This window comes from Strix aluco, chromosome 2 (genome assembly GCF_031877795.1).
Source record: "Strix aluco isolate bStrAlu1 chromosome 2, bStrAlu1.hap1, whole genome shotgun sequence".
Classification (NCBI taxonomy): domain Eukaryota; kingdom Metazoa; phylum Chordata; class Aves; order Strigiformes; family Strigidae; genus Strix; species Strix aluco.
Window position 1 is genome coordinate 1,698,433 of NC_133932.1, and position 26,768 is coordinate 1,725,200.

Below are 26,768 nucleotides of genomic sequence, written 5' to 3' on the forward strand. Positions count from 1 at the left end.
TGAATGCATCACAGGGTTTTTTTTGTGTTTAGAGTAGCTATGTGTGGAGGCTTAGTCTGCACCGAGGCCACTGTCTGAAAACAAATATGCAGCTACAGTGATGCCCTTCCACATCAGGAGCACTGAGCAAGAGGGTGCAGGTGGTCGTATCATTTGGTGTTGCTCCACCCCATCAGACTGATAAGGTCTTGCATTCATTTTGCAGAAAGAGGAATCATTCTGCAGAGTGCCAGGCATAGTGATCTTGGAATCACTGTTGAGGCGTCTGCTGGACTGTGTTTTGAGTGAGATGAAAAATAGGTTCCAAATAATTCAGAGAATTTTAAAAGGGTGGTGGGGATAGGGATGCAGATAACAGACTCTTGGTATGCTCCTAAAGCCTCTTCTCTCAGAACAGTGGAAAAGATGTTGGTTTATAATTTCCTCCCTTCAAAAATGCATCTTTCATAGTTGAAGGATACCGTCAAAAGAATTCTTAAGAAGATAAGCGATGAGGTCAGTGTCAAAGCCTCATACCACAGTGTATAGTAATCAGTTAGCGATGCATTTCTTTGTGGACTGAAAACAGTCCTGCCTTTGTTCCCCTCCGCCATCCTGTTTCCAGGCTCTGTGTATAACAGCTTACTTATGCATACTGTATTGATGGCTCATTGCTATATTAATTAACATACCTCCTGTCATTGATCCATCAAGAAGGGGGCAGCCTGTTTTCATGTGGTCAATGACTGTCAAGTTATAAATGATGAATCTAAAATTATTATTCTTATTTCGTACTTTTTTCCTGGGAGTATTAACTTTTTCTAGCATACGTGAACTGTACAATTGTTGTGGTTGAAAAATTTTACAGCTAATCTCACCGTGCTTGTATAGTAGGCCATTTCAACAAAAGGAATCCTAGTTGTTTGCATCTGTACAGAATGAATAAGAAAGCATATTTCAATGTAAATTCCAGAAACATGTTTTTCATTGGTTTATGATGTCCTGTTTTGGGAAATGAAACATCAACTCAAAAAAAAAAATGCTCAAACTGTTAAAGACTAGTTGCAATAAGACATTTTCTTTTTTTTTTTTCCATTACATATAGCTTTGCAATATATACCTGCCTGAGTTCATTGTCATCTTCATAGCTACCAACTTTAGCAGGTATTTCCAAGAAGAGTGAAAATACTGTTAGCTTTAGGTTACTTTGCATTTACATGAGCAGTAGCTTTTTACATGAACTTTTCCGGAGAGCTTTGCCTTGCGTTAAGTCAGAACATAGAAATCGGCCTCATACCTCTAATGACAGAGCATCAAACCAGAGATGAATGTCTTAAAAACCATATGTTTGACCTTCCTGCCTGAAATATCTGCATTAAGAGAGATATGTAAATGAATGATCAACAGATTTTATAAAGTGCACTTAGTTCTTGCTTTCAACGTTTGTCCTGCTTAATGATTTTCCCTCTATAAATGTCACTGATGCTGTCATGCTTATTTGCCAAAGTCTTAGATTGCACAAAGATATCAGGTATATAACTGTTGATCCAAATGTTTACTTGCGCTGTAGAGTTGGTCCTGTCTAACATGTAGAAATCTTTCTGTTGTCTTCAGGTTGGAGGTCTTGGAGAGATTCTGTTGGATTGACCAGGCAGGTTGCTTTTAGTAATGGAGGAGAGCTGTATATTGCCTTTACAGCAACAGGAATGTTAACTAAAAATGGGTCTAAAAATGGGTAGGGATTTGCATCAACCTAGCAATAAAGGAAGTGTGTAAAGTAACCCAAAAGTATAACCACGTAATTCTGTGCAGCTGTACTATCCACGGTAATAGTCGAGTTTAGTGTGTACAGGAGATTTGTTAGAGCAAGTGGCTGTAAATGATTGTCAGCTGGAAAGCAGCCCTGGTTAGCAAGGGGGAGCTATTCTATAGTTACACGTTTCAAATAGATCATGTGAATCTGATTTAATTAAGTATTTCCACTGTATGATTGTTGACCTACTCCATGTTGGAAAGCTTACTATTTTTCTCCTCAAATGACAATAAGGAAATTTAGGAGGAGATTTTTGGAGAGCAGCATTCGTTTGGCACATAGTCTTTAATGAATACATTGGGCAGAGAGATCTTTCTAAGCTGTGATTTAGAGCCCAGATTCACAAACGTTTGAACTTAATCGCTGCTGAGGATGTTATGTTGCTCCCTCCAGGTTTGAGGAAATAGTTCACAAAACCTTCCAAGAAGAGACGTGTTCATATTTCTCTTGTTTATAACAAGCCAATTAAAACTATATTTATTTTGGTTAATTTCAGCTACTCTGTGAATGTAACAACCCAGCCATGGTGCTTGAAAGAGAGCCTGTGGATGAAAACAGCCATCTTGGGGCTGAATCACATCCCATAAATATGTATAAGAAAAAAGTTTTTCTTTATCATGTGGAATCTTCCCACTAAGGGCTGTAGAAATAGGACCTTAATCTCAGTAAGTCTGTCCTCGGAGTGATGCTGCAGGGACAGATCCAGTGCTTTGGATTTGATTTGTGTTTTGCAAAATGAAGTCTTAATTGAAGTATGCTGAATGCTTATAGTCTTCAAGATAACTATATGTTGTTGAAAGGATTTTTTGGCTTGGTGTTCCTTCACGCTTTGCTTTTAGTTTTCCATAAGGAGAGGTAGGTTGCAAAATGAGGATTTTAAATCATTGCTAAAGGTTTCTGGTAGTTTTGAGCCAGTTTGTAACGAAGGCAGGAATCAGCACCAGAATGCAGAATAATACTGAGTCTTCCTCAGATTCTATGAATATCTGAATGTGTAGTTTTGGTTAAGAGCCCATCCCTACCTCCCTTATAAGTTCACAACTTGTTTGGAGTTGTCTTTTTAATGCAACTCCCACTGAATGCCTAGGCTGGGTTTGAAACTTGTACAACTTAGCTTTGAATTCTGGAGAGGTGGAAAAAAAAAAAAGCAATTTGGATCAAGTGTTGCACTCTCTTTTGTAAGTTAACTGTCTCCTCCTCCTCCTCAGCACAGGACATTTAGTTTCCATGATTTGTAATGTGAGTTAAAAGGGCTTTCATTTAAAGACTTTACATGAAAAACAAGATTACAGAAAAGTTGAAATGAACACCTGAAAGAAAACACCCCAAAGGTGTTTCTCTTTGTCTACAGGAGGTGGCTGTTAGACATGTGGTATACTTTCCTCTGCTTTTGCTTTAGGCAAAGAAAGTTAGGCAGCTGACCTTAATACACTGGTGCAATAAGCACTTGTTTGCTAAAACTGAGCTATGGAACCTCCCATTTTCTTCTAGAAACCTTTCAGTTCTGTGATTCTTTTTTATAGCTCCTCTTTGGTTTTTTGAATTTCTCTGTCCACTGCTTTCAGCTGTGGAAGTGCTGTGGTTAATGAGAGCTGGGAAACTATCTGCAGGCAGCAGTCCTCTCAAAATGGTTCTGTCGAATGCCCGCCTTCCCCCGTTTAGCTCCAGTTCCCTGCGGGAGGTGAGTCAGGAGCTGTATGTACCCTGTGCTGGCACGGAAGGCAGCCTGCCCCAGAGGGTGACCACGTTTGTAAAGCTGAGGAAGAACTGGCCAGGCCCTGTGACCTCTCCACATCTGTTTGCCTTTCTGACATTCAGAAGGGCAAGCAGGGTCTAACCTTTCATGACTAAGTCTCTAAAGAAGGGATCTGGTTTTGAGTAAATTCGTTGCTTTACCCCGTTCTGTTTTCGGCTGGGCCAAACCAAGAAAGGATCAGGAAAATGCTGAAACTCAAACTGTGGGGCGTGCCCTGGCTAGCTTAGAGCTGTAGCTTCTCCCTATTCCCGTGCTACTGCTGTGATGGCAAAACCTACAAAGAGTGCCCTGTTGCATGTATCTATACATGGCATGTGCACCCATATAATGCATTATAAAAAGAAATATGACTGATCAGGCATGCCTTCAACATTAGAAGCAACCACTGAGCCACTATGAAGGCTTGCATGATACCTTCAGGATATTCCTGAATCTTTCTGCTGGGTCTTTAATGTTTAGAAATCTAACCCAAATGGTGGTGAAAGCATGGCTGTGCATGCAGTTCTTGCCACTGATTTCAGCAGGAGTAGGGTGGTGCAACAGATCCGATGCCCAAAGACACCAATGAGAAGGGAGAAGAAAACCATTTCAGAAAGTGCAGCAGAAATAGTTTAGTAGCAGATCAAATTATTCCCAAATAGTTTTATAAACATTTAGTCTAGATTTTTTTTTTTAATGGGGGAGGGTATGAGAAAAAGAGGTAGAAGGAAATTTGAAATTTAGAGTAATAGTGTAATTGAAAACATTATGATAGAGAGCTAGTCACAACTAATTTAAAATATAAGTGAGTGAGAATTTTTTTCCTTTTTTTCTGATGAAAATAACGCTTTTCAGTTTTCTCTGTTTCAAACTGCTAACTATGGTTGTTGTTTCCACTTAGCTCTCATTAACTTGGATTTAACTGTTAGGTGGGCAGGACCTAAGAGAACAGGGACCCCAATTAAATGAACAAATGGCCATACAGCAAGCTTTGTAGTTAAGGACTTTACATTGTATTGTATTGGAACAAATCCTGCCGTAGCCATAAATTCTTACTTTTATTGATAAAGTCAGCTAATTACAGCGTTAATGCACTGTGGAAGGGATGCTGTCTTTTTAGACAAGGTACTTCAAAAGGATTTTATTATTATTGTTGTTGTTATTAAAGAGCCTGCCCCATGCGTTTTTCTTAAATTTTCCTTTTCTGGGAAAGTCCTGAAGTGTGATTCTTTGTTTCTCTTCATGAGCACAATGCAATCTCACTTTCCAATAAATATTTTTTCTTCTTTAGAAAAAAATACTAAAAAGAGCATTGCGATATTTGTTGGACAATTCGTGTCCTGCCCTACAGTAGTGTCCATGAACTGGGGCTGTGGGGTTTTTTTGTTTGGTTTTAATACAAACAGCACCTGCTGATGCCCTTTGTTTATAAAGGTTTAAAAATATAAAGGAGTCTTTATTGTTTAAAGCTTCAGTACTACTGGTTTGAATTACTTCACTGTAAAGGCTTCTGTGTTTTGAGAAGGCAAATGACCAAAGTCCCTTGATTGAACAGTGGAGGGACAAGGCATGGATATCTAGGCGGCCTGGGAAGACTTTCTGCCAGACTGGCCACCTATTGCTTGGGTAGCTATTAGAAGACAGACACGGGGCAGTCGGAGGCTAAGTTGCTTTTTTCAGTATGGATATCCATGGTGGTAACTTCCGTGGTGACGGTAGTCATCTTGGTAACCTTCCTGGTATCCCTGGTGATAGCTATGGTAACCATACCCACCATACTCATCATCTGGGCACTGCATGCCGAGCGATTGCTGAATTGTCATTTCCTGTCGCCGAAGCTGCATGGAATCAATCAGATCGTACACAATCGCCATAGACCACATTGGAGATGGATACCAGGATTTGACGTTTCCATCTTTCCCAACTAGAAGCATGGAGAAATATTCTGGGCTAATTTGGAAATAATTTCGAATGTCTTTCACCAAATTAGCTGGGATATCTTCTCGGTCTACAGTAGAGCTTCCTAGAAAGTGATCACATAAAAACAGCGTTGATATTTTGTTTAGGCAATGATGATGGTTTGTAGTAAGTGAGTTAGCAACACGAGATAGGATACTGCCCAGTAATTGGCAATGTAAGATTCTTGTCATTTACAAGTTCAGGATTTCCTGGTTCCAAAATTAAACTGCTCCACTGTGAACTAAAGATGTATTTTTAACAGTTTTGTTAGGTTTAGTAAACTTGCCTTTATTCTCTAGGCTGAAGCTACTGGAGTGTGGCACACCTTTTTGTCACCCAACACACGTGCACTTCTTTGGCTTCTGTGCAGCTTGGGTCACTGGTACCCATAATGTAGAAGTCATATGTGAAAAACAGTCACAGTGAAAGAAATCTCAAGAATTGAAGTGTGATAGTGTGAAGAATTGCAGGGTGAATTTGCGGGGTCATTAATGGCAGTATAGAGCCTCACTCTTGAACTGTCATGATATGGGATGTGGTGGATGTGTCCACTTTAAAATATATGTTCTAGGGCAAATCTGGTGAACTCCAGGCTTGTAAGTGTGAAGTCTGTGCTGGGTAAATGAGTAGAAAAACCTAGAATCAGTGGACACCTATATATATATATATCTTTCTGTACACACCCATATATATAGTTGGCTTGGCAACAGGACTCTTACAAAGTGGCATCCTGCCTTACAAACGTGTTGAGGTTCTTTGAAGGAGGTCAACAAGCAGGTGGCTAAGGGTGGTCTGGCTGATACGGGCTATGTGGATTTCCAGAAGGCTTCAAAAGGGACTTTGGTAGCTTGGTTGGAAGGCAGAAACAGGGTGGGAGTGAACTATCAGTTCCTAGAGTGGAGGGAGGTCACCAGTGAAGTTCCGCGGTTCTGCTGGGACTGATGCTGTTCGATGTATTTGTAAATGATGCACATAAGGTATAAGCATGGAGGTGAGGAAGCGTACTGAGGGGGTGGAGATACTCAGAGTAGTAAGGGCAGGGGATGATTGTGAAGCACTGCAGAAGACCCTTGTAAGACTGTGTGACTGGTTAATAAAATGATGGAAGAACTTCTGTTCAGGCTGAAGTGAAATGATGCACATGGTGAAAATTTTGCTAACTCCACATAAGAAATGGTGAAGTTTGACCGTTACCGCTTGGCAGTGAGATCTTAGGGCTATGAAAGTTTCATGAAAGGCTAGTTCAGTGCTCACTAATGGTCAAAAGCCAGAACAGATACTGTAAACCATGAGGAAAATAGTAAAAGACAAAACAGGGTGTTAGTATGCCACCACGGAAGCCTATTGTTTGTGTGCATCTTTTACATTGCCTGAAATTCTGGTTCTTTCACCTCAAAAGAATATGGTAGAACTGGGGAAAAAAGTCAGAAAGGCAACAAGGTTGATCGTAGGTTTGGAATAAATGTATGAGAAATGGCCAAGTAAAGACTGAAGTCTGTAAAATAAACAGGTAGGGGGGAAGTCTGCAGGACTGTGAATGTCACCACAGGGATGGATAGGGATTAAATGTTTACCTTTTTCCCCACAAAAGACATAAGGGGTATCAGACAAAGGTACAGGGACGATGATCAGGACAAATAATAAAAGGTACTTTGCAGATCTTTAGAGGTTCTCACAGGAGGACACTTGCTAGAAGTTAACATTAATTCAAAGGGAGATGAGACAAGTAAATTGGAAAGATATCGATCTTAACAAGTGGGAACTATAACCAAGGTCATGAAGGCCTTCAGTGAAAAGTAAGCAGAGGCTGCAAGAGTGTTGATGGAAGAAGTACGACATCTGCTTCCTCTGTTCTTAGTCTTTCTTAGGCATGGACTTAAGTTGTTTATATGCAGTAGGACTAGGGCGCTTTCATCTACAGAGCAGTCAGAACGGTGATGGGATAAATAAGCTCCTTCCTGTCTTTGTTCCTTCCCTGATGGAGGCAGTTGTTGGGGTTAGGTAGTAGAGGAACCTGTAACGTTTGAAATGTACCCTGACAGTGAGATCTCCTAAGAACAGCTACCTGAAGCAGCCTGCTGGGGAGCAAGTGGAATACTTAAAGTGGGCTTATAAGAAAGATGGAGAAAGATTTTACCAGAGCCCATAGAGACAGGACAAGGGGTAATGGCTTTAAACTGAAAGAGTGTAGACTTAGATTAGATGTAAGGAAGAGGGTTTTTTTAGGATGAGGGTGGTGTGAGATGGGAACAGGTTGTGCAGAGCTGTAGATGCCCCATCACTGGAAGTGTTCAAGGTGGAGTTGGGCAGGGCTTTGAGCAACCTGATCAAGTGGAAGATGTCCCTGCCCACAGCAGGTTGATCTTTGAAAGGTCCTTTCCAGCCCAAACCATTCTATGAAGATGAATGAGGGACCCATGTCATAGACAGCTGCTGAGTCTGTGTTCTACTAGCCCTGCAAACTCTTGAGCATGTAAAAGCACCGACGTGCCTTTGTCGTTGACAGCAAGGCAGGCAGAGGAGTGTACTTGGGACTGGATGTTTAGGTGGGAGGTAAAGATGCAAGATGACTTCCAGATGATATTTGGGCTTTTCTGTCCTGAAAAAGCTCTATAATGTTTAGCACAGGAACACAAAGAAAGCTTTTTGTTTGCTTTTGTGTCATAGTTTCTTAAAAGAAAAAAACCCACAGTCATACCCATCCCTCTAAAGAAACTACAGCAAACCAACACTCAGGACTATGTAATGCCCTTCATGGGTAGTACTGGAGAAACTGGAAACAGTCACTTACCATTAATTGGATACAACTCTAAGACACCTCCAATATCTTCTCCAAGTCCTAGCAATTTGAGAATAGTTATATGGCGCAAACCTGTGGGGGAAATGAAGGAGGTTTGGGGTCAGACCAGAATTTTCTGCTTATTCTTGGGCAGATTTCAGTTTGATCAGCCAGGTCTGGGCATGCTACATTAGGGGCCAGTCTCAGCCAGCCCTCTAGGAGGAAGAGTTATGGATTTCTATGGAGTCTCTGCCAGTCACATCACCTGTTCCAGACACGGGGATAAGCTAGTGTGTCAAATAAATGTGGTATCAGTTGCATAAAAGCTGTTGCTAGTGTCCCAGGGACAACAGCGTTTGGTGTGGTTCTGTAGCGTAGGGATACAAGCATCAGACAGGCCAGTAAATTACAGAGGCCATTCTGCAAATTCAGAATGCTTCTGCACTGTTTTGTTCACTAGTAAAGCTCTTCCTTGCTTACCACACACACAGCACAAAGTATTTAGAAACAATATAACCTATCACAGTTAAACTCCAAATGAGTGTGGGCAATGGCTTGGGACAGCCATTCGCTTCTTTCATTTGTTCTGGGCAGAGGCTTGAATTGTTGCCTCTGCTTTGAAGAAAGACCTTAGGGGCTGTAGAAATCGTTCATGCAACGTGAGTCTGTACAATCTACAAAATTTTTGATGTAACTGTTTTTACAGCTTGGAGGTAAGATGCTTGGAAACATATCACTTAGTTAAAAAACCCATTGAGGACAGATGCTTTAGGAATCACAGAATCATTCAGGTTGGAAAATCCCCTCGGGATCATCGAGTCCAACCCTCAGCCCGACTCTACAAAGTTCTCCCCTACACCACATCCCCCAACAGCTCATCCAAACAACATTGGATTAAACACACCCAGGGATGGGGACTCCACCCCCTCCCTGGGCAGCCTATTCCACTCTCTGACCACTCTTTCTGGGAAACATTTTTTCCTCATGTCCAGTCTGAACCTCCCCTGTTGCAGTTTAAAGCCGTTCCCTCTCGTTCTGTCACTAATCACCTGTGAGAAGAGACCAGCACCAACCTCTCTACAATGTCCTTTCAGGGAGCTGTAGAGAGTGATGAGGTCTCCCCTCACCTTCTCCTCCTCACACTGAACAGTCCCAGCTCCTTCAATCTCTCCTCACAGGATTTATTCTCCAGGCCCTTCCCCAGCCTCGTTGCCCTCCTCTGCCCTCGCTCCAGCCCCTCGATATACTCACTGGATCCCATTCAAGCTGTCCCTAACAAAGGGTGGGGAGAATTAACTGTTTTGGTTACATTCCATTCTTCAGAAAGCATTTTACAGTGGTCCATGTCACAGTATACTTTGGTAGTTACCAAACGAGATGATGCTGATGCTCTGAATGAAAGCCAGGTGGTTATGAATAAACAGTGATACTGTGCACATCTCCCTTCAGGTGTAATTGAAATGTGTTGAAATAGCGGCTTTTGAATGGGACCTGTTTCATTCTGTTGTAGCAGTCAAGTCTAGGCCCTGTATGGCATTTGCGTTGCCAGCAACCTAAGTTAAGGACTAAGTCTCTCTGGGCTTCATAATGGAAAGACAGAATATTTTGGGGTCTTATCTTTAATTGCCTCCTGGAGGTGTCCATCTCTCTCCACTGACTATGTAGTTGGATCTTAAGTTTTTGGGCTGGGGGGGTCCTTATTGGATTAAAGTGGCTTCTGTTAATGTTTTTACAGGTTTTGGCAATGAAGCAGAAAGGAAAAGAAAAAAAACTGATGTCCATGCTTCTCCCTGATACCTGCCCCAGTTCTGAGCTCGATATTAGAGGATCTGCCCTTCCCAAAGCATTGTACTTATGTCACAGAATCACAGAATCACAGAATCATCTCGGTTGGAAAAGCCCTTGAAGCTCCTCCAGTCCAACCATGAACCTCACACTGACCGTTCCCAACTCCACCAGATCCCTCAGCGCTGGGTCAACCCGACTCTTCAACCCCTCCAGGGATGGGGACTCCCCCCCTGCCCTGGGCAGCCCATTCCAACGCCCAACAACCCCTTCTGCAAAGAAATCCTTCCTAAGAGCCAGTCTGACCCTGCCCTGGCGCAGCTTGAGGCCATTCCCTCTTGTCCTGGCGCTTGTTACTTCATTAAATAGACTCATCCCCAGCTCTCTGCAACTTTGTGCAGCAAAAAAAATACTACAATCCCTTGAAGTACAAGCCCAAAGAGAAGCTTTGGAGTGCTAATCTTTTCTGCCTCTCACACATGATTCCAGGGAACACTTCGTTTAGCTGTCTTAGCTGTCAGGGTGAGCTGTACTACCTGGTTAGCACAATCTTTTCCATTTGGATTTGGAGTAGCTATGGCAAACTTTTCAGTTGTCAGACTCCTCAGCCTGTATAGATTCAGACTTGAGCAAAGGAATCCATCACATCACCAGGAAGGATGTGGTTTTGGGGAGCAAGAGTGTAATTTCTTTTGACTCACCAAAATTGCAGGCTTGTCCACTGAGAGCAGCAAGCTGCTGGGAATAAGCCCAGTCCTCATCACTGGGGGCAGAGATCACCACGAGCCGCCTTCTCCATCGGAACCTGGAAAGTGAAGAGAGTGCGACAGGGCACGGTCACGACACGTGACTCGAGTCCTCTCAGCATTTTTGTTCTCTGTAGGCTGAGATATGTCATACCTCTCACAACTTCTAAGTAACAGCTGGATGGGAGATCTTCCAAGGTCTATCAATCACTGGGAGAGGATAAAGCTTGTTTTGAATTTTACAACTCCAGAACTCTCAAAGAAACATCTGCAGTTTCACTGCTTCGCCAAGCAAACACTGCAAAGCTTACGATCTTTGCTCAAAGCCCCCTTCAGCAATGCTGAGAAGTGTATATTCAAGAGAAACATTCCCATAGAATTCCTCACTAGACATTTAGCTTTTACGTCATTCACCACTGCTGGAACTGCATGGTTATTTTGCAGTCCAAGGGCTGTCTGAGAATTAGGGTGTATCTTCATTTCAGACATAACTCATACTTCTGTGTAAATATTCACTGACCTCTTTTTCTTCTGTACCACACTTGCTCAAAATACCTTTAACATGGCTTTAAATCTGAGCTTGTAAGTGTGGTTTTGTGAGCCCTGTGGCTATATAAGGCATGCATGGGGCAATAAGATAAATCATGGATATTTCTTTACTATGGGATGCCCCATCTAACCAAACTGTTTTACAAAGAGCACCTTCCATCGTCCTCTCAAGGAAAGGCAATGCCATAAGGACACTTGAAACCTTTAAAAATTCTCACTGTAGTGGTTTCTAATACTCCCCAAACAACCCCTTTTTTGAATAAAGGTACTTCTCCACTAAACCTAAATAAATCAGATTTATAGGAATTTGCAAAGCTGCAGGGATATTTTTATAGCAGGAAATGATCTTTTAAATGGATGCAGATGTTACTCTTTTATAATAATAGCTTGCCTTTCTGCATCACCATGTGAAGATCTCAAAATAAAGGCTAATGCAATGGATCAATTCTGTTCCACTTGAGAGAAGCAGAAAATGTGGTGGGAGTTGCTCAAATCCACAGAAGAAGTTGCTGAAAGAGCGGGGAATGCTGATGTCTTTTGTCTTGTTGACTGATACTGCGTGTATTTTTATAATTAAAAAAGTAAATCCTTCAAAGCAAAGCTCCCCAGTTTTAATCTTGCCCAGGAGGAACAGAGATCTGGGCATGTGTATACAGTTATGTAAATAGAAATGAGAAGCATTAAGAATCACATATGTGACGTGAAGGGGGGAAATTTCATGTTATTCTAAAAATGGGGAAAAAAATAATCTTTGTGATATTTTGTGGAGCAAAGACACCTGGTTACCTATAAACAGTGACCAAGGTTGTAAACATTGGATCATATTTTGTCTACGGCGTAAATCAGGATCTTATCTGTGAGATTCTTCAAGATACTCTTAATTCCTTTCTGGTCTTTTGAGTGTCTCCTTTGGAGATGCACAGAGCTGAATAGGGTTGAAAGCCACTCAAGCTGTTTATCCCCCTGCCCCAGGCAATCCCTATACATGGTGTGCTTGTCTGGGGCTACATCTTACTGAGAAGTTAAGTCAGTTGGTCCTTCACAGCTGTTAGTTCACCAACACTAAATGTACAGATCTATGCCTTATCTCTGACATCAGAAGCCACAGGCCAATGCTTCTGTCCTGAGAAATCTGCCAGACCCTTCCCTGTGTGCATCCTTTCTTCCTCTTCTACCTATTTTTCATTCCATTCTTGTTTGAGCAGCACAGTCGGTGTCTTGGGGGACTCCCCCGCCCCCAAACTCAAGGACCTCCTCCTGATACATGTGGCTTTTAAGCATTACTCAAGCCAGCTCTGGCTCTCATGGTCTCCTTTCACGCCAGCGAGGCTTGTTAAGAACAATATTTGCATTATTGTAGCTGACCTCCCCAGTGAGCAACACCAGGGAGATGATGCCAGGACTCTTGTTCAGCTGGGAAGATAATCTCGGACAAAGCTGGAATGAATCTTGCTGGCAATCTGACCAGTTAACGTGGCTAGTGAAGTCCACCCAATATTTTAAAAGTCCACCCAATATTTAAAGCCTGATGCTTGCTTCACAGACAACAAATGCATTCTGTGCAGCCGCAGTTCTGTTTATAGATGCAGCATTCTGCACTCTGCCTGCCTGTTTTTCTAACGGGTGTTTATTTCTAGGGCTGTTCCCAAGCGAAGAAGGATTTGGGGCCTGTCACTTTCCAGCATACAAGCTCTTTCTTGTGTTGGTCAGCTCGTTCCAAACTGTGGTTCTTCTTGGTGGATGAATCACTGAGACCTAGACAGGAGGTGGTGAGGTGGGTGGGGTGGATCGTGTTAAAGGTTCTCTTTCTGTTGAAGTGGCCATTGAATTTCAAAATGTTTATGAACCAACAACCTATTCATTTACCTGTTGCTCCTTCCCTGCTCAAGTCATAATCCATCATGCCACCTCAGTTATTTTTACAGCCATCTGGCATTAACAGTGTATTCCTGTGGATTCTGACTGTAGGTGAGGAGGATGCAGTAGTAACAGGTAAAGCCTAGAGTGATGGGGTAGCTCTAATTTAATGTAAATTATCCTGTAACAGAGAGGGCTATAGCTGCACAGCTCTTCTGTGGATCTGAATTCCCACAGTCCAGACATGTTTATTGCCTGGAATTTAGGTCTCGCAGGTAGAGCAGTAACACGGCATATAAAGATTGCATAAACAAAACTGTCTTTCTGCAGGAGGACTCTCAAACATTTTGCAAGAGACATCTGCAAGACCCTTAATAATATGCATGACTAATACTGGCAAAGACCAACTGTTATCTCAAGCAGGATAAGAAGGAAGTTACAGCAAATTAATTACTGGTTTGAGCTACATGGAAGGGATTAGAATGGGATTAATGATATTGTGATGGTTGATGATTGAAACACATAAACATTGTGCTTCATACATTCAAAACACTGAGCTAACATCTGTGAATCAATCCTTATTTGCTCTTCTAATGCAAATCAGCGTTATTATCTCCATGTCGTGACAGGGGAACTGAGGTACAGAAAGTTAGTGTCCAAAGAATATGCAGTCAGGAAACACAACACGCATCCTGACTTCCAGTGCTCTGTACAAGACTGCATTCAGCTGTGGGTATATCTCTGTATTTGCTTAACGCTGTAAATACTGTGAAATCTATATTAAAAAATCACAGAAATGGTTGGATGAGTATTTTTCCAATAAGACAATAATTGTTAGAGCTAGCAGCAGATAAGAACAGAAGGTAATACCTGGATAAGAAGCTCTCAAGGGATTGCTTCTTATCTTCTTTGCAGACAATGCCCTCTTTTTTCTGTCTTTCCATGTCTTTAATTCGTGACTGGAAGGTGTCAATCAAATCAAACACGGACTTCATTGCTATGGGTACTTCATAGTATTGCTGTTAAGAAGAACGAACAGATGGATAAAAGGATGCACATATTAGCAGTCTTTGCATGTATCACAGCACCATAGGATATAAAAAGATTCAGGTATTCCTACTTACACACAGGTAACATGGCCTAAAATAGATTAGACACCATGGAAAATATTACTGGTTTTGCTCTTTGGAAGTGGCATATTTTCAATATTTGCCCAGTGTGATAAGGCCAGGCCATTGCAGGCAACAAACTGTCATTATATGCTTTTGTAAAGCTCCATTGTCCATATGCAACGTGCTGTCATCCCACCAAGTTGCCAAACTGTGTTTTAGAACGCCAGGTACTACATTAAAACCCCTGCCAGTGGGGGGTCCTGTTCCTATGGTGTTAGCTCACCATCCCAGCAGAAACCCGCAATTCCCAAAATCCCCTAACTGCAGAAAATGAAGAGAGCTACTGAATTCCTGAAAATTTCTCATCCTGACCTTTTTCACATCCTCCAGCAATGACCTGCATGAGCCTCTAATGTGCGTCACATGCAAACCTGTAGTGTAATTTCCTAAAATTTTTCAATGTTTTCATATTTTTCCAATGCCTTTTCTTTCAAAGAGTCGAAACCCTCACCTTGACCTTCATGTCAGTGTCTGTCAGCACCATGAAGAAGTCATTGTAGGTCATCCCATACTCTTTCCTCAACTCACTGATGAGCTGCTGGTCCACAAGATCTTCATCCTCTATCACTTTCATGGGCTTTTCATTATCTTAATGTGAGACAAAGGAGAAATAAAAGTAGTCATGGAATTGCACAGCACTCTGCCTTTAATTTCACCTTGAAGGAAAAGGGGAAATTCATTTCCCAGAAGCCCTCTTCCTGCTATATAGGTGAGTTATTAAAAAAACATCAGTATGGCACTGTGGCTTTTAACTGTCCAGTTTTCAATCCCAGTATTTTTTGAAAATCAGTCTATCCTAGGGCACATGCACTTCAGTATTCAACATTTTTACTTGCTTTTGAAAAAATCTTGGTTGCCTGCTCCTTCCTGGAAAGATATTTTAGGTGTTTTTCAATATGCTTATACGTGTATATATATGTACTAATCATTTCACCAGCCCCTGAAATGCAGCCACTTCTGGAATAGAAAATAGAAACTGTTCAACAATTTAGGGCAGGAGCTGGAAAGCACCATATCCAAATGAAACAGTATGGAGAATTTGGGTCAGTAAAGTATGGCTAGAACAGCTTGAGGTTGGCCAGGAGACTAGAGTTAACCTTGTCAGTCTTAAAAAATTATGTGGGAAGTTTAGTGACTACAAGAAACCAAAATGGTTTGATGTGTCTTGAATACTGCAGTCGTAGCTCTTCAGCTTTCTACATATACTGTGCTGTGGCACTCTGTCTGCTTGCTGGTGTTCATTTCCCATTCTAGCACCCTGACGGGGAAAAAACTTCATTTTGAGAACGATTTGTATCTACTCACTGCTCTACCCTAAGAAAACATTCAGAAACACTTGAGGAGAAAAAGACCTCTGAAGACAGAAATTTGAAGCATGTACAAGACAAGCCCGTGGAGGGTGTATTAGGGCCAAGTCCTGCAGACCTCTGTGGTATCAGCTCAGCCTCAGCTGTAGCACCCAGCACAGCTGGAACACGCCTCCATAAGCAGCTGTGGGCCTGGAAAGCTAAAGATGGGCTAAATCACATACAAAGTGAAATGCCACCTGGGCACCAAAATGCGCTCTGCAAACATTGCTTGCTTATGCCCTGTGACACCGCTATGAATATGCATATTCATATCATCACTTAGAAATCCCATCCACGGCTGACCTGCCTGACATCAAACAGAGACACGACAGCTGACCAAGAGCTGGAATCCAGAGGTACAGCTTTCCAGTCCTCTGCTCCACCGTTATTCACCAGCAAATAGAGATGAGATTAATTGATCCGAGTTGAGCACAAAGCAACAGAAAAGATTGGATTCATCGTACAATAAGGCATTTTAAATAATTTTCTAAACATCCACAGCCTTTAAGGAGCGTACTGATCTGATTCAAGTTTTGCAGTAGTGCAATCTGTGTGATAGACTGAACGAAATTTCTGAGTTAAAACTTTGGGAAAATGTCTGAATCAGAATCTGACCTATAGGTTTCACACCTTGGACCTGCTCCTTACAATAAAAAAAAACCCAAACCAGCAAACGTTAAAATTTGGTTATTCTAATCAAGCATAATTTAAATGGTTTTACATGGTTATATGTATCCCAGTGGGAAGTTTTGTAAAGAATTATAGGCAATGTAATAAATTCCCCATGGGATGGGTTGCCGGATGTGTTAATTGGTTATTCACTTCGTAAAACATATGTAAATCATGCATCAGTGTTTCATAAGTGAGATTTCCATGTTACTAATGGCAAGCATGACCATTAAAACATAGACCAAAAATTCATACTTATGTCTGCAAACAATTCCCTGCAAAAGCAAAGACTATCTCATTGGCCTATATGGAGGTAGAATAATGCAAAAGATATTAGTGGGAAATGTGATGGAAAACAGCTGTATGGTGCAGTACCTTAGACCAACTGACCCATGGCACTCTTCTGCTTTAAAGAGTCTAGATACCAACATGAAGATAGCGCTTTAGAGTTTCATTGTTAGGATATTTTCTTTCAAAACTTACAATGTAAAGAAGAAAATTAAATTACAAGAGTGATGCAGAAAAACGTTTTGTGGGGAAAAAAATAATGCCACAAAGGCTGGCCTGCCTTTCAAAACTGGAAGTGATTTCTAGGGAGAAAAAAAAAAAAAAAGAAGCTAATCCAATCACCTCTTTCCAATTCACTACTTGTCCCTGACCTTCACCTCATTAAGGACATGTGGGATCAACATGAAGAACAACGGGAGTTGAGACTGTCTGCTGCTGCCTGCAAAGTCCTCACCCACTTTGCTCTTTCTAGAAAGGTCACTGAAAGAGTGTGGAAACTTTTCCCCATACATCTTTAGCAGCTAGACAGGCTGGGAAGATGAGTTACTCTTTAGAAATAATTCAAATGAGCTTGCAAAGAAGGTCAGCAGGTTGTTGTAAGGTAGGTAGCCTGGGGCTGGTGTTTAGCTGAGTAAATCCCTGTTCCCATGAGTTGGGGAGAAGAGACCACATGGCTGACTCGGGGTGAAGAGAAAACCTCTGCAGTGACCCAGCTTTTGTGTCATTCCAGTGGGAAACTGGGAAACCCTCTTTGGTTTCAGCATGAGCTGATCTTGGCCAAACACTGTTAATGAGCTCTCTTTCATTCTCTACTTCTAAATGTGTTTGAAATCTCAAGTGAAAAATCCTGTGGACATTTCTGTTGTTGTCATTTGTACTTCAGTCCCAAGATGCAGCACTACAAGTAGACCTCATCATGCTGGGCACTAAGGCTTCTCACTACAGCACAAATACTGTGAGCACAGTTTCTTAGGAGCTTTTGCTGCCTCTGGTGCTGACAGAGAGTGAGCAATGAAGAGGCTGTGCAAGGAGGAAGGGTAGAGAAGAAGGGGATGTAGAATAGAAAGACGTTTGAATTATTTAAACTTTTAAAAAAACTCAGGATTTGGTGTTTTGGGCAAAAATGTAAGGTGAACTTCATGTAAGGTTTAATTTACACCCTTCTAAGTCTCCTGCTTTTCTTTGAAAAGTTAATTCCTCCTGTGAGAATTCAGCTGTTATATACACTTGTGTGGTTTGGGGAAAGTTTGGGTGTAGATTAAGTTTGGAACAGGCTGAAAGAGTATGGTCTATGTCAGAGTGAATGTCTGTTTATTAGCCAGACTGGAGCTAAATATAATCCTAAACAGTCCACTGACAGGCAGATGGGTCTAGGTACACACAAAATGACCTTGAGTAACCTTGGCCTGATGTGGAAAATCCTGTCCTGCTCCAGATTTGTCAAAGAGTTGCTCAAATGGACTGCCACAATCTGGCAGGATCTGAGGCTCACTGTCACCCCGGGGCACGAGGCTCCTGGTCCCCTGCTAGGTGCTTTCCCCCTGAGAGTAGTAGTGGCACAGCTGGAAGCCAGACGTAACTCTGTGATCTTCTGGCCTGTTGTATGCCACACCTGAAATACCCTCGAGCTGGTGTGGTCCTGCACTTTCTGTTCCATCACACATCTCTTCCCAAGGTCTGGTAAAACCAGATGAACTTCCAGAAAAAAGATGTGGTGGAACTACAAGCAAAACTAGTAGCTTTTACACTATTTATCTGCCTTTGTCCAGCGAGGCATTCAGGGGGTTTTTAACCTTTAGACATAGACAGCAGTGAGATTATTTACATGATTCAAAGAGACACCTAAGATTAAGTGCTTTGCTGGACTAGGACCAAGTCTTTGGACTAGGACCAAGACTAGACCTAGTCTTTGTCCAAACCCTACTGTTTTGAAGGGAAAGGTTCTCACTGGCTTTGGTGGGCGCTTCTCCAGGACTTGAACACCAACTGTTTCAAAGATGCCTAAGAGAGATGGATGCCCAGCATCACTCATCTATATGGGAACTCTGTATGTAAAGAAAATGGTGCTAAATATGGCTGAATGAGCTACTTTGTAAGTCCTGTGTAGCCTGATTTATAGTGCCTCCAAAACCTCTGGCTTCAAGAAGATGAACCTCTTTACAATAGCCAGCAATAAGCAGTCATACTGATGGATATCTTGCTTTACAGTTAAAGAGAGGTGATAGGACTTCAAATGGTAAACCTTTTAATATCAGGTATGCCAGTGCAAATTTGTAAGATCATCCATACCTAGAGGCCATGGCTGAAATCTTCTAAATTAATATCTGTTTACCAGTACAGAGGGGAAAACGTGCCTGGACCTCCCCTTACTGCTTTGTGAACATACCAAAATCAGCCCTTAAACCTAGGAAAGCTGATCCTGGGAAGGAAAGGAACTCACAGCAAGCGATGTAACTAGCATGCTTCTCTCTGTCCTAGGTTTAGCCAGTGCATGCTCCTGAAAAATTAATCTTTTTCCATGACCTTGAGGTCCGTGAGGAGTGTAAAGGCATGAGAAAATTTTATATGGCAGAGTGGAGAGATAATAATGTTGAACTTCAAAACAGTATTAACTTGGGCCAAGTTTTGAATATAATCTCGAACAGTTCCCTTCAGCATTTCCTGCCCCCAATCTCTCCTTTATGACAATAGCCAGTTTCTTTAAGTGTTTAAATCATGCTAACCAGTATCTAGCTACCCATGGCTGATGTCGTGCAAAAACCAAGGAGGGGGGGGCATTGTGTTAGGGCAGCTGTTCACTTAGACAGTGAGGTTGGTATTCAAGTTATTGGTAGAGCTGAATCTAATTTCCTCTTTCTGTCCTATGCCCTCATCACATTTTTCTGCTTTTTCACTGTTTCACTGTTTTACTGGCTTTAAGAATTCCCACAAAGAAAGCTGAAGGTGCTCAAGTTACACCACTGGAAGCCTAAACATGGAAAATACCAGACACTCTTATATAAATACAAAAGGGGGATAGTTAGCATGGGGGGAGGAGGAATGGGTTTGAAAATGCAACTGGACCACAACAAATGAACTTGCTTAGATCTTGACCCAAGCTGGGGAGATTTCTCCCTTTGCTGTCTGTATTGTGCCCACGAGATGGAAAGAAATTATTTAAAAAAAAGAACCTAGCTGGAAGTGGTCAATTTTCATGCTGCTGTTGTTCATGGTGCCAAAAATTGTAATGACTGAGATCTTCCTCGTTGCCATCTTGCAGAAGCTCTCCAGATATTCATCTCGCTGCTGGACATACATGGTGTTGTCCGCCTTGGGGGTTGTGATCAGCTGGTTGGTGGCAGAGACAAAAGAGCTTGTTTAGTATAAGGAATGAAGCAGGTGAGTATTTTACTGAAGGAGAACTAGTCACTGCCTGCAAACTGTGCTTTCTTTTCCATACTGCTGTTGACAGTTCTATAGACTTATTATACTATTTTGTGATTCTGTGAATGTACATTTAGGCCCAGGCCTGGCCCAAAGGTGTTCAACCAGCTACAGGAAAACCTTAGGAAGCATGGCCAGCCGGTGGCACCAGCCTCTCCGCTGCCTCTCCACAGTGCTGGTAGAAGAAATGGCACAGGATTTTACAGAAAATCACGTGTTCTCCCATTATCCCTTGCCCTGCCAGTCCCACCAGGTCTCCCTCACAGCTTCAGTGGTGCCATGAATCTAGGATTCCCCCTACTCACTCACAGTGGGAGCACTGGGAACAGGGCAGCCGCTCTGGCCTCATCCCATGGTCCAGGCAGGGCTCCCAGTGGCTGTTTTACTGTCAAGGGCTGTGTACTACTAGAGCTACATCAATACTTATCTGACTGATGGCCATATACAAAGACCTCGAAGCCTTGCTAAGGCCACTGTGACCTCATCTGAAAACTGCTGGTTTAGCTTTTGTTTGTTCTAATCCATTTCAATGTCTTACGGGACTTATATTTGCTGAGAAGGCACGGCTATGGGGGAAGAGCAGGAGGAGGAACAATTACAGCATAAGTATAAAAATCTCTACACTTTATAGTACTCATTTCAAAGCCTCCCAACAATTGCAAAGATTTAATTTTTAAAAAGTTTAAAGCATGCAACTTAAATCCTTCATCAGTGACTGAGATGCCAATATTGCAGGGAAGGTGTGTGCGTAACAACATGCAGTGGTCCAGTGCAGCAGTTTCCAGCAGAAGGTGGAGAGGAATGCTGCAGCTCTAGAAATGCAATCATTCTAACTGGCAGTGGCGAACGGCAGTCAAGAACCTGTCACTGATCCCTCAAACACAAAGGGAGTTGGAATCTGGATCCAAACTTTATGGTTTAAGGTCAGAAATAATCACCAGAATCCTTCAATTGCAAACTTAGGCTTTGGTCTGTAACAGGTGCAACCATCTTCTAGCTGCCTTCTTAAGTTTGTAGGGCCTGGAGGCTAATTTCTGTGATATACTCCTTATAAATCCAGTTCATCAATGTACGAAATGTAAGAGGCATTTCTGGGTTTGTAAGATCTGACTCTCATTTATGCAAAGGCCCCCTGGCATGCCTACAGCATTGGGACATGAAGGTGAATGAGAGACACACAGAGGATTTGATTTCTGGGCCATAACATGTAACACATTGCTTTTAAATTGCATAGAAATGCTTCAAATGAAACAAGGATCTTGAAAAGGATTTGAGGACCGAGATCAACACCAGACCATTGGTTTGTATTGTCCTCCTAGTATCGGAGGCCATAAGCAGGATCACACAGTCAAGTGTGAATTTGATCTATGTCATCAAACCCTGTAGAACAAAGCAGGGAACATTTAAGAGGCAAAGCAAACTTCAAATCAAAGCTTTGAGCCAGGACTGGTTTAACCCAGGCAGTATATACACCGTATCTATCTGTATGTGCATGCACGTGTGTGTATGTGCATATATGTGCATGTGGGTATAAATGAGCGTTACATATAAACTGTCAGTCAGCACTTCATCACCACGGAGAAATAATCAAAAAACCCAAGCTCACTAAGCCAAGATTTCTCAAGATTAGTAAGACTGCAATAAAAATCACACTATAGAGAGATGGGGCTTCAAGACTCAAAACATAAATTTTTTTAAAGTTTCTAGAGCTGGCTCCTATATTTGTCATTAACTGAACTTAACCCAGAATAGCCCTCAAAATTCTGGATGTTTGAAATCTGCAATCTGAAATCCTTAATGATGTGTAGGACTTAAAAACCCATGTCCCTCTCAAAAAGACTTTTGGGAGAGGACTGAAACAATGTCCTTGGGAGGCAGTCTGTTAAAGCATCTGAAATACAGAGCAAAGCCATGGGGAATAGCTCAGGCAGAGCCACTTCTGCAGCAGTGTGGGCTAATTCTCTAGAGAGGTAGCTTGAAGACTCATGAATGACAGAGTTCATGTAGCTGGAAATACTGACCCTAAGGGAACTGAACAGTTTGATAGGAAGGGGTGCAAGTAGGCACGTGTGTGGATCCAAAGAAGCTTGAGAAATTCTCCGTTTTCCACATGTGCCATGTGTGGCAAAGAGACGGTAGAGTTCAGCCACTGCTTTTACTGATGACCAAATCAAACCTATTCTCCAAGAAACTTCAGAGCAAGCAGGCTGAGGATGGTACTAGACCCTGGAAAAGTGAAGTGCAGCGTGGCATAATCATTTGTCTTCAGTGAGTTTTGGCCTGACAACTTGAGATTGTGCAACTCTTTTCTTGGAGCTCCAGCTGAGAGGTGGCCTAGTATCAGAAGGTTCAAATTTCAGACCATCCTTTAAGTTGCCAAGACTCTGTTGGTGTAATGAATCAGCAGCCTGACATCTGTGAGCTCTGCTTTTGGCTCTTTTTAAAAATTTGTTTTTATTTGTCCTGATGCTACAAATATTCTTGGAAGCCACAATGTTGAGACATAGGACCAAATTCCAAAGATCCCAAACTTCTGTGAGGTTTATCTCTCTGAGCTTTTGATCTGGCTAAGTGTTAGTTAACAAGTAACAAACAGGCATTATTTGCAAAATTCAGTCAATTTCAAATTTTTCAAATATATGGCTTTTCTCCACTTCCAACATGTTGGGGAATGCAAGTCTGCTAGCTCTGCACAGCCCTACTGCTGGAAGAATGGGGAGGGGGAGAAGAAAGTTGCCTTCTGCTCAGGTCTGTGAATCATCAGCAGAATGATTAATTAAATTCCAATGGTTGAAATCTTAGCTTGGCATCTTAGCTATTTGTATTGGAATATGGAGGATGAAAGTCAAAGCTATGTTTGTGACACTGACTGTTGGACAATAACTGTGAAACAGGCCAGCTTGCAGTGGAATAATTGCAAGAAACCAGCTCCTACAATAATATTTTTAAAGAACTGTTTTTCAAAGTGTACCTTTCAGGGTATGTGCCATCTGCCAGAAAAAACATTTGTACTACAGCTAAAACTGTTTCCTGTCCCAGGTGAAGTGTTTTTTTAGATAAGTAGTTGGAAAAACATACAACACTATTAAACCCTGGGACAAGTAACTTCAGACCATGCTGAGTTTCTCAGACTTGAAAACTTACCATAGTGTTACAGTTTAATAAAAACAGCAGGAGAAAAAACCAAAGCAAAATAAAGTTTCCACGGGATCTCTGAAGATGTCTAGGAGATTTGAATGCCAAATTCCCATCAGAAAGAATAGCAAAAACCAGTCCTACCTCAGGGCATCTGATCATACGCCTCTGTGCATATCCTCGGTCAGACATGCACTCGTACTGCCAAGCCACCTGGCTCGCTTCCCGTTTTAGGACACCAGCACCAATACAAACCAGGTGTGCCAGCTGGGCATGCCGAGCATCGAAATGTGGTAACGTTGGCAAGTGCCCCCGAATGGTGAATGGATGTGATCCACGCTGGAACCTCATTTTATCAATCATAACTACAGACATCTCGACACCTGCATACCCACTGGAATCAAAATAATCTGATGGCTATATGGTGGCTCATGGAAGCGACTGGGAAGAGGTTTTAGCCTAATTCCTGGCTGACTGGTGTTCATACTGCCTGTAAGATTTCCAGCAAGAGGCTGCGAAACCTTCCCTGTTGGAAATTATTCTTTGGTTCTAGAAATTTTACTTCTTAAACAAAAGCACCAAAAAAGAACAATACAACACCATGATAAACCTTCTGCTCTGCATATTCCTGCTAGGAGGGAGATATGACTTCATTTAGGTAATAAGATTCAGATGAACGAGTTACTTACAATGAGTCGCCTTTTGCCTTCGAAATATTCCAGGAGGTCAGTCACCGATTTCCTAGGAGGCTGTAGGAAGGGCTTCTTGTTGGGCTTGGGGAAATCCTCATTCTCAGTCCTGCTCCCCTTCTTGTTCTTCTTGCTACGGTCTTTGTCCTGCTTGCTCTTTTTCTCAGCTTTGTCCTTCCTGGACTGCTTCTCACTCTTCTGCAGCTTGTCAGGTCTGTCCTTCTTCTTCTTCTTCTCAGGTTTATCCATTCGCTCGTGCTTCTTTGATTCTTTTCCTTTCTTTGGGGGAATATTTCCCGCTGCAAACTCTTCCTCTAAATGGGAACTAGCAGGCTTGCTCGGATTGTGTTTATCTTCATATTCATTGCTCAGTATCTTTTCTTGGGCCTTCTTTTTTGGTGGTTTAGTCTTAGTTGGCTTGTGTTGCCCTGGTGTGACATTCAGGTCCCTGTGGTTATAATCCTTTCTGTCTGTTCGGTTATCTTTAAATCTACCCACATTTGCCTTTGTATAGTGCACTGAGGGAGCTGTTGGGACTTCTGTGAAGCTGTCGTAGCGGGCAGCTTTGCTTGGTTTCCGTGTGGCCACCGGGTGTTTCTCCGGGTGGCCACGCTGCCGGTCTCTGCGGTTTGCCTTCCATACAGGAGAGTAGAAATCCTCAGAGGCTGTGACTCGTGGCGTGGTGGCATCGGGGGCTACTGGCAGCCTGTGGTACTCTGTGGTGGAATGTGACTTTGTGGTCGAGGTCCTCTGCGTGGTGGGGAGGGGTGTAGTTGTTGTAGACCGGCTTGCTGTTGTCACTGCACGGGTAGTGGCACGGGTAGTGGTGGTGGTGGTGGGAGGGAGCATAGTGGTCCTTACTGTAGGTAGAGGAGTGGCCACTGTGGTTGTCACTGGTTTCCTCACTGTTTTGGTCCTTGTTGGCTGATTATTGCTCTTCCTTGGCTCCTCCTTCCTTGCTGACACCTGGACATGTCCAGTGCCAGGGGTAGCCTGGGTGCTGCCCCCGTTATTGCCTTCCTCAACCACTTGTCCCTCCACCCCAGCTGCTTTGCAAGTCTGGATGAAGCCCTTCTGCCTCATTTTCTCAATTTTTCTGATGGGGCTCTGATCAATGACTTCGTACATGGCCTCTAGCCTGACCGGATAAGGGTACCTTTCCTCCACCTGCAGAGTTTTCTTCAACAGCACCATGCCAAATTTCCCCTTCTCCAGTTTCAGAAAGCTCATGAGCTTAGGGATGAGGGCAGGATCTAGTGGCTGCTCCAGGATTTTTCCTTCGTTGGTTATCCTTCTGACTTTTCCCCCTTCTTCCCCTTCTTCATGGAACAACACAATCTGCTGGATGTGCCTCTCAGCCAGTTCGCAGTAAACATCATTTTTCAGCAGGCTCATCATGAGCCGGTAGTAGCCCTCAGAGGCATGGGGGGCAGAAATGACCCACACCCGATTTTTCCCAGCAAAGCTGGCCAGGACGTTGGGGGAACTTGACCCTGAAGGGAAACGTACCACTCGTGACTGTGAGGCAGAGGATATCCCTTCATCCTTAATCATCTCGGACTTGGAGTATTTGGCTGCAGCTGTGAGTCTCTGTATCCGTCTCGTTCTGGTCCCCATGCTCCTGGCCTGGGAACGTGCTTCCCCTTGCAGGAGATTGGCAGGTGCCTTCAGAGGTCCTGAAGAATTCCTCTTGGTGACGGGGTGTTGGGGATTTGGACTCGAATTCCTCAGGGATGCTCCAGACCTTCTCAGGAGACTGCTCGGAGCCCTGTAAGCCAGGGGCACTTTCCTAACTCCATGGCTTCCTCTCTCCGCCAGCCTCCCCGTCTTCTCCGAGCCACACACCAGCCACGCTGCCCACAGCAGGGCTAAGCTGAGAGCTGGCCTCCAGTTCATTGTGCAATCTGCTTGAGGGGAGGAGGAAAAAGAGAAAAGGTTAGACATTAACAGTATGATGATATCTTGTGCAAGTGATGAAGAAAGCAAAGCGCAGGCTGGCTAGTTTTTGTGATTTAAAAGCAGTCCTGCCCTGGTGGCTTTGTACAGTTTACAGTTAGTTTTGGAAAAGCACAACATGGATCATTTTATGCAAAAATGAGATCATCCATCTGTAACATGACTGTCTATCCAAAAGGACACTGTGATCTGATCTGCATCCTTCTCTCTCTGTCTCTCACGCTCTCACACACACACATGCAAACACACACAGAGCAAAAGGGTCTGGTACATAGAGGAGAAAGCCAAGAATTTGACTTGAGACTTACACTTTCAGGGAAGTTCCCCTTCCAGAGACAAGCTTTCACGTCTTTTTCCTATAAAAGGAGACCAATGCCATACAGCTTTGCTGCTTCCCGGTGCTTTATCTTTACGCAGCCCAACAGGTCGAAGATCCTGTCCGTCTCCCCGTGTACCTTTTAACTTTCTTTCTTCTTCACCTTCTTGACAAGCGGGATGAGGTTAGCGGAAATTTCCTTTGGGATCTCTGCTTCTCCATTTACCTGCAGGTCTGGCTTTTTGCTGTACTCATTACCCACACAGGCAGGGATTTCATTTAAGAAAAGGGAACTCCCTGCTGCTCCGAGTGCCTCTCTTTTAAACTTCCCAAGCCTCCGTCCCACTCCTTGCTTCCTCAGTCCCGTTTAGCTCCTTTGTTTCCAGAGAGGAAAGCACCAGCATTAATATATTTTCCAGGCTGAAGAAAAACACAGGAATGTGATGCTGGGAAAAAAAAGACACTTCCCTTTCCCCTTTCTCCACACTTCGACAAAAGCAAACTGTAAAAGACTTGTCTTTTCTTCTCTTTCCCTTCTTGGCTGGCCACGGTCCCAGAAATGTCAGGGT

General features: G+C 42.9%; 1 protein-coding gene across 1 annotated transcript; it reads right to left on the reverse strand.

The window, feature by feature from the left end:
• Positions 1-955: 955 nt before the first annotated feature.
• On the reverse strand, positions 956-26,768 carry CCDC80 (coiled-coil domain containing 80). The gene is made up of 8 exons (XM_074807877.1): positions 26,192-26,768; positions 23,928-25,831; positions 19,851-20,007; positions 14,826-14,962; positions 14,073-14,221; positions 10,752-10,855; positions 8,278-8,358; positions 956-5,550 (listed from the first exon to the last, which is right to left on the reverse strand). Exons 2-8 carry the CDS (start codon positions 25,821-25,823, stop codon positions 5,204-5,206), a joined length of 2,871 nt encoding a protein of 956 aa, XP_074663978.1. The 5' UTR covers positions 25,824-25,831; positions 26,192-26,768; the 3' UTR covers positions 956-5,203.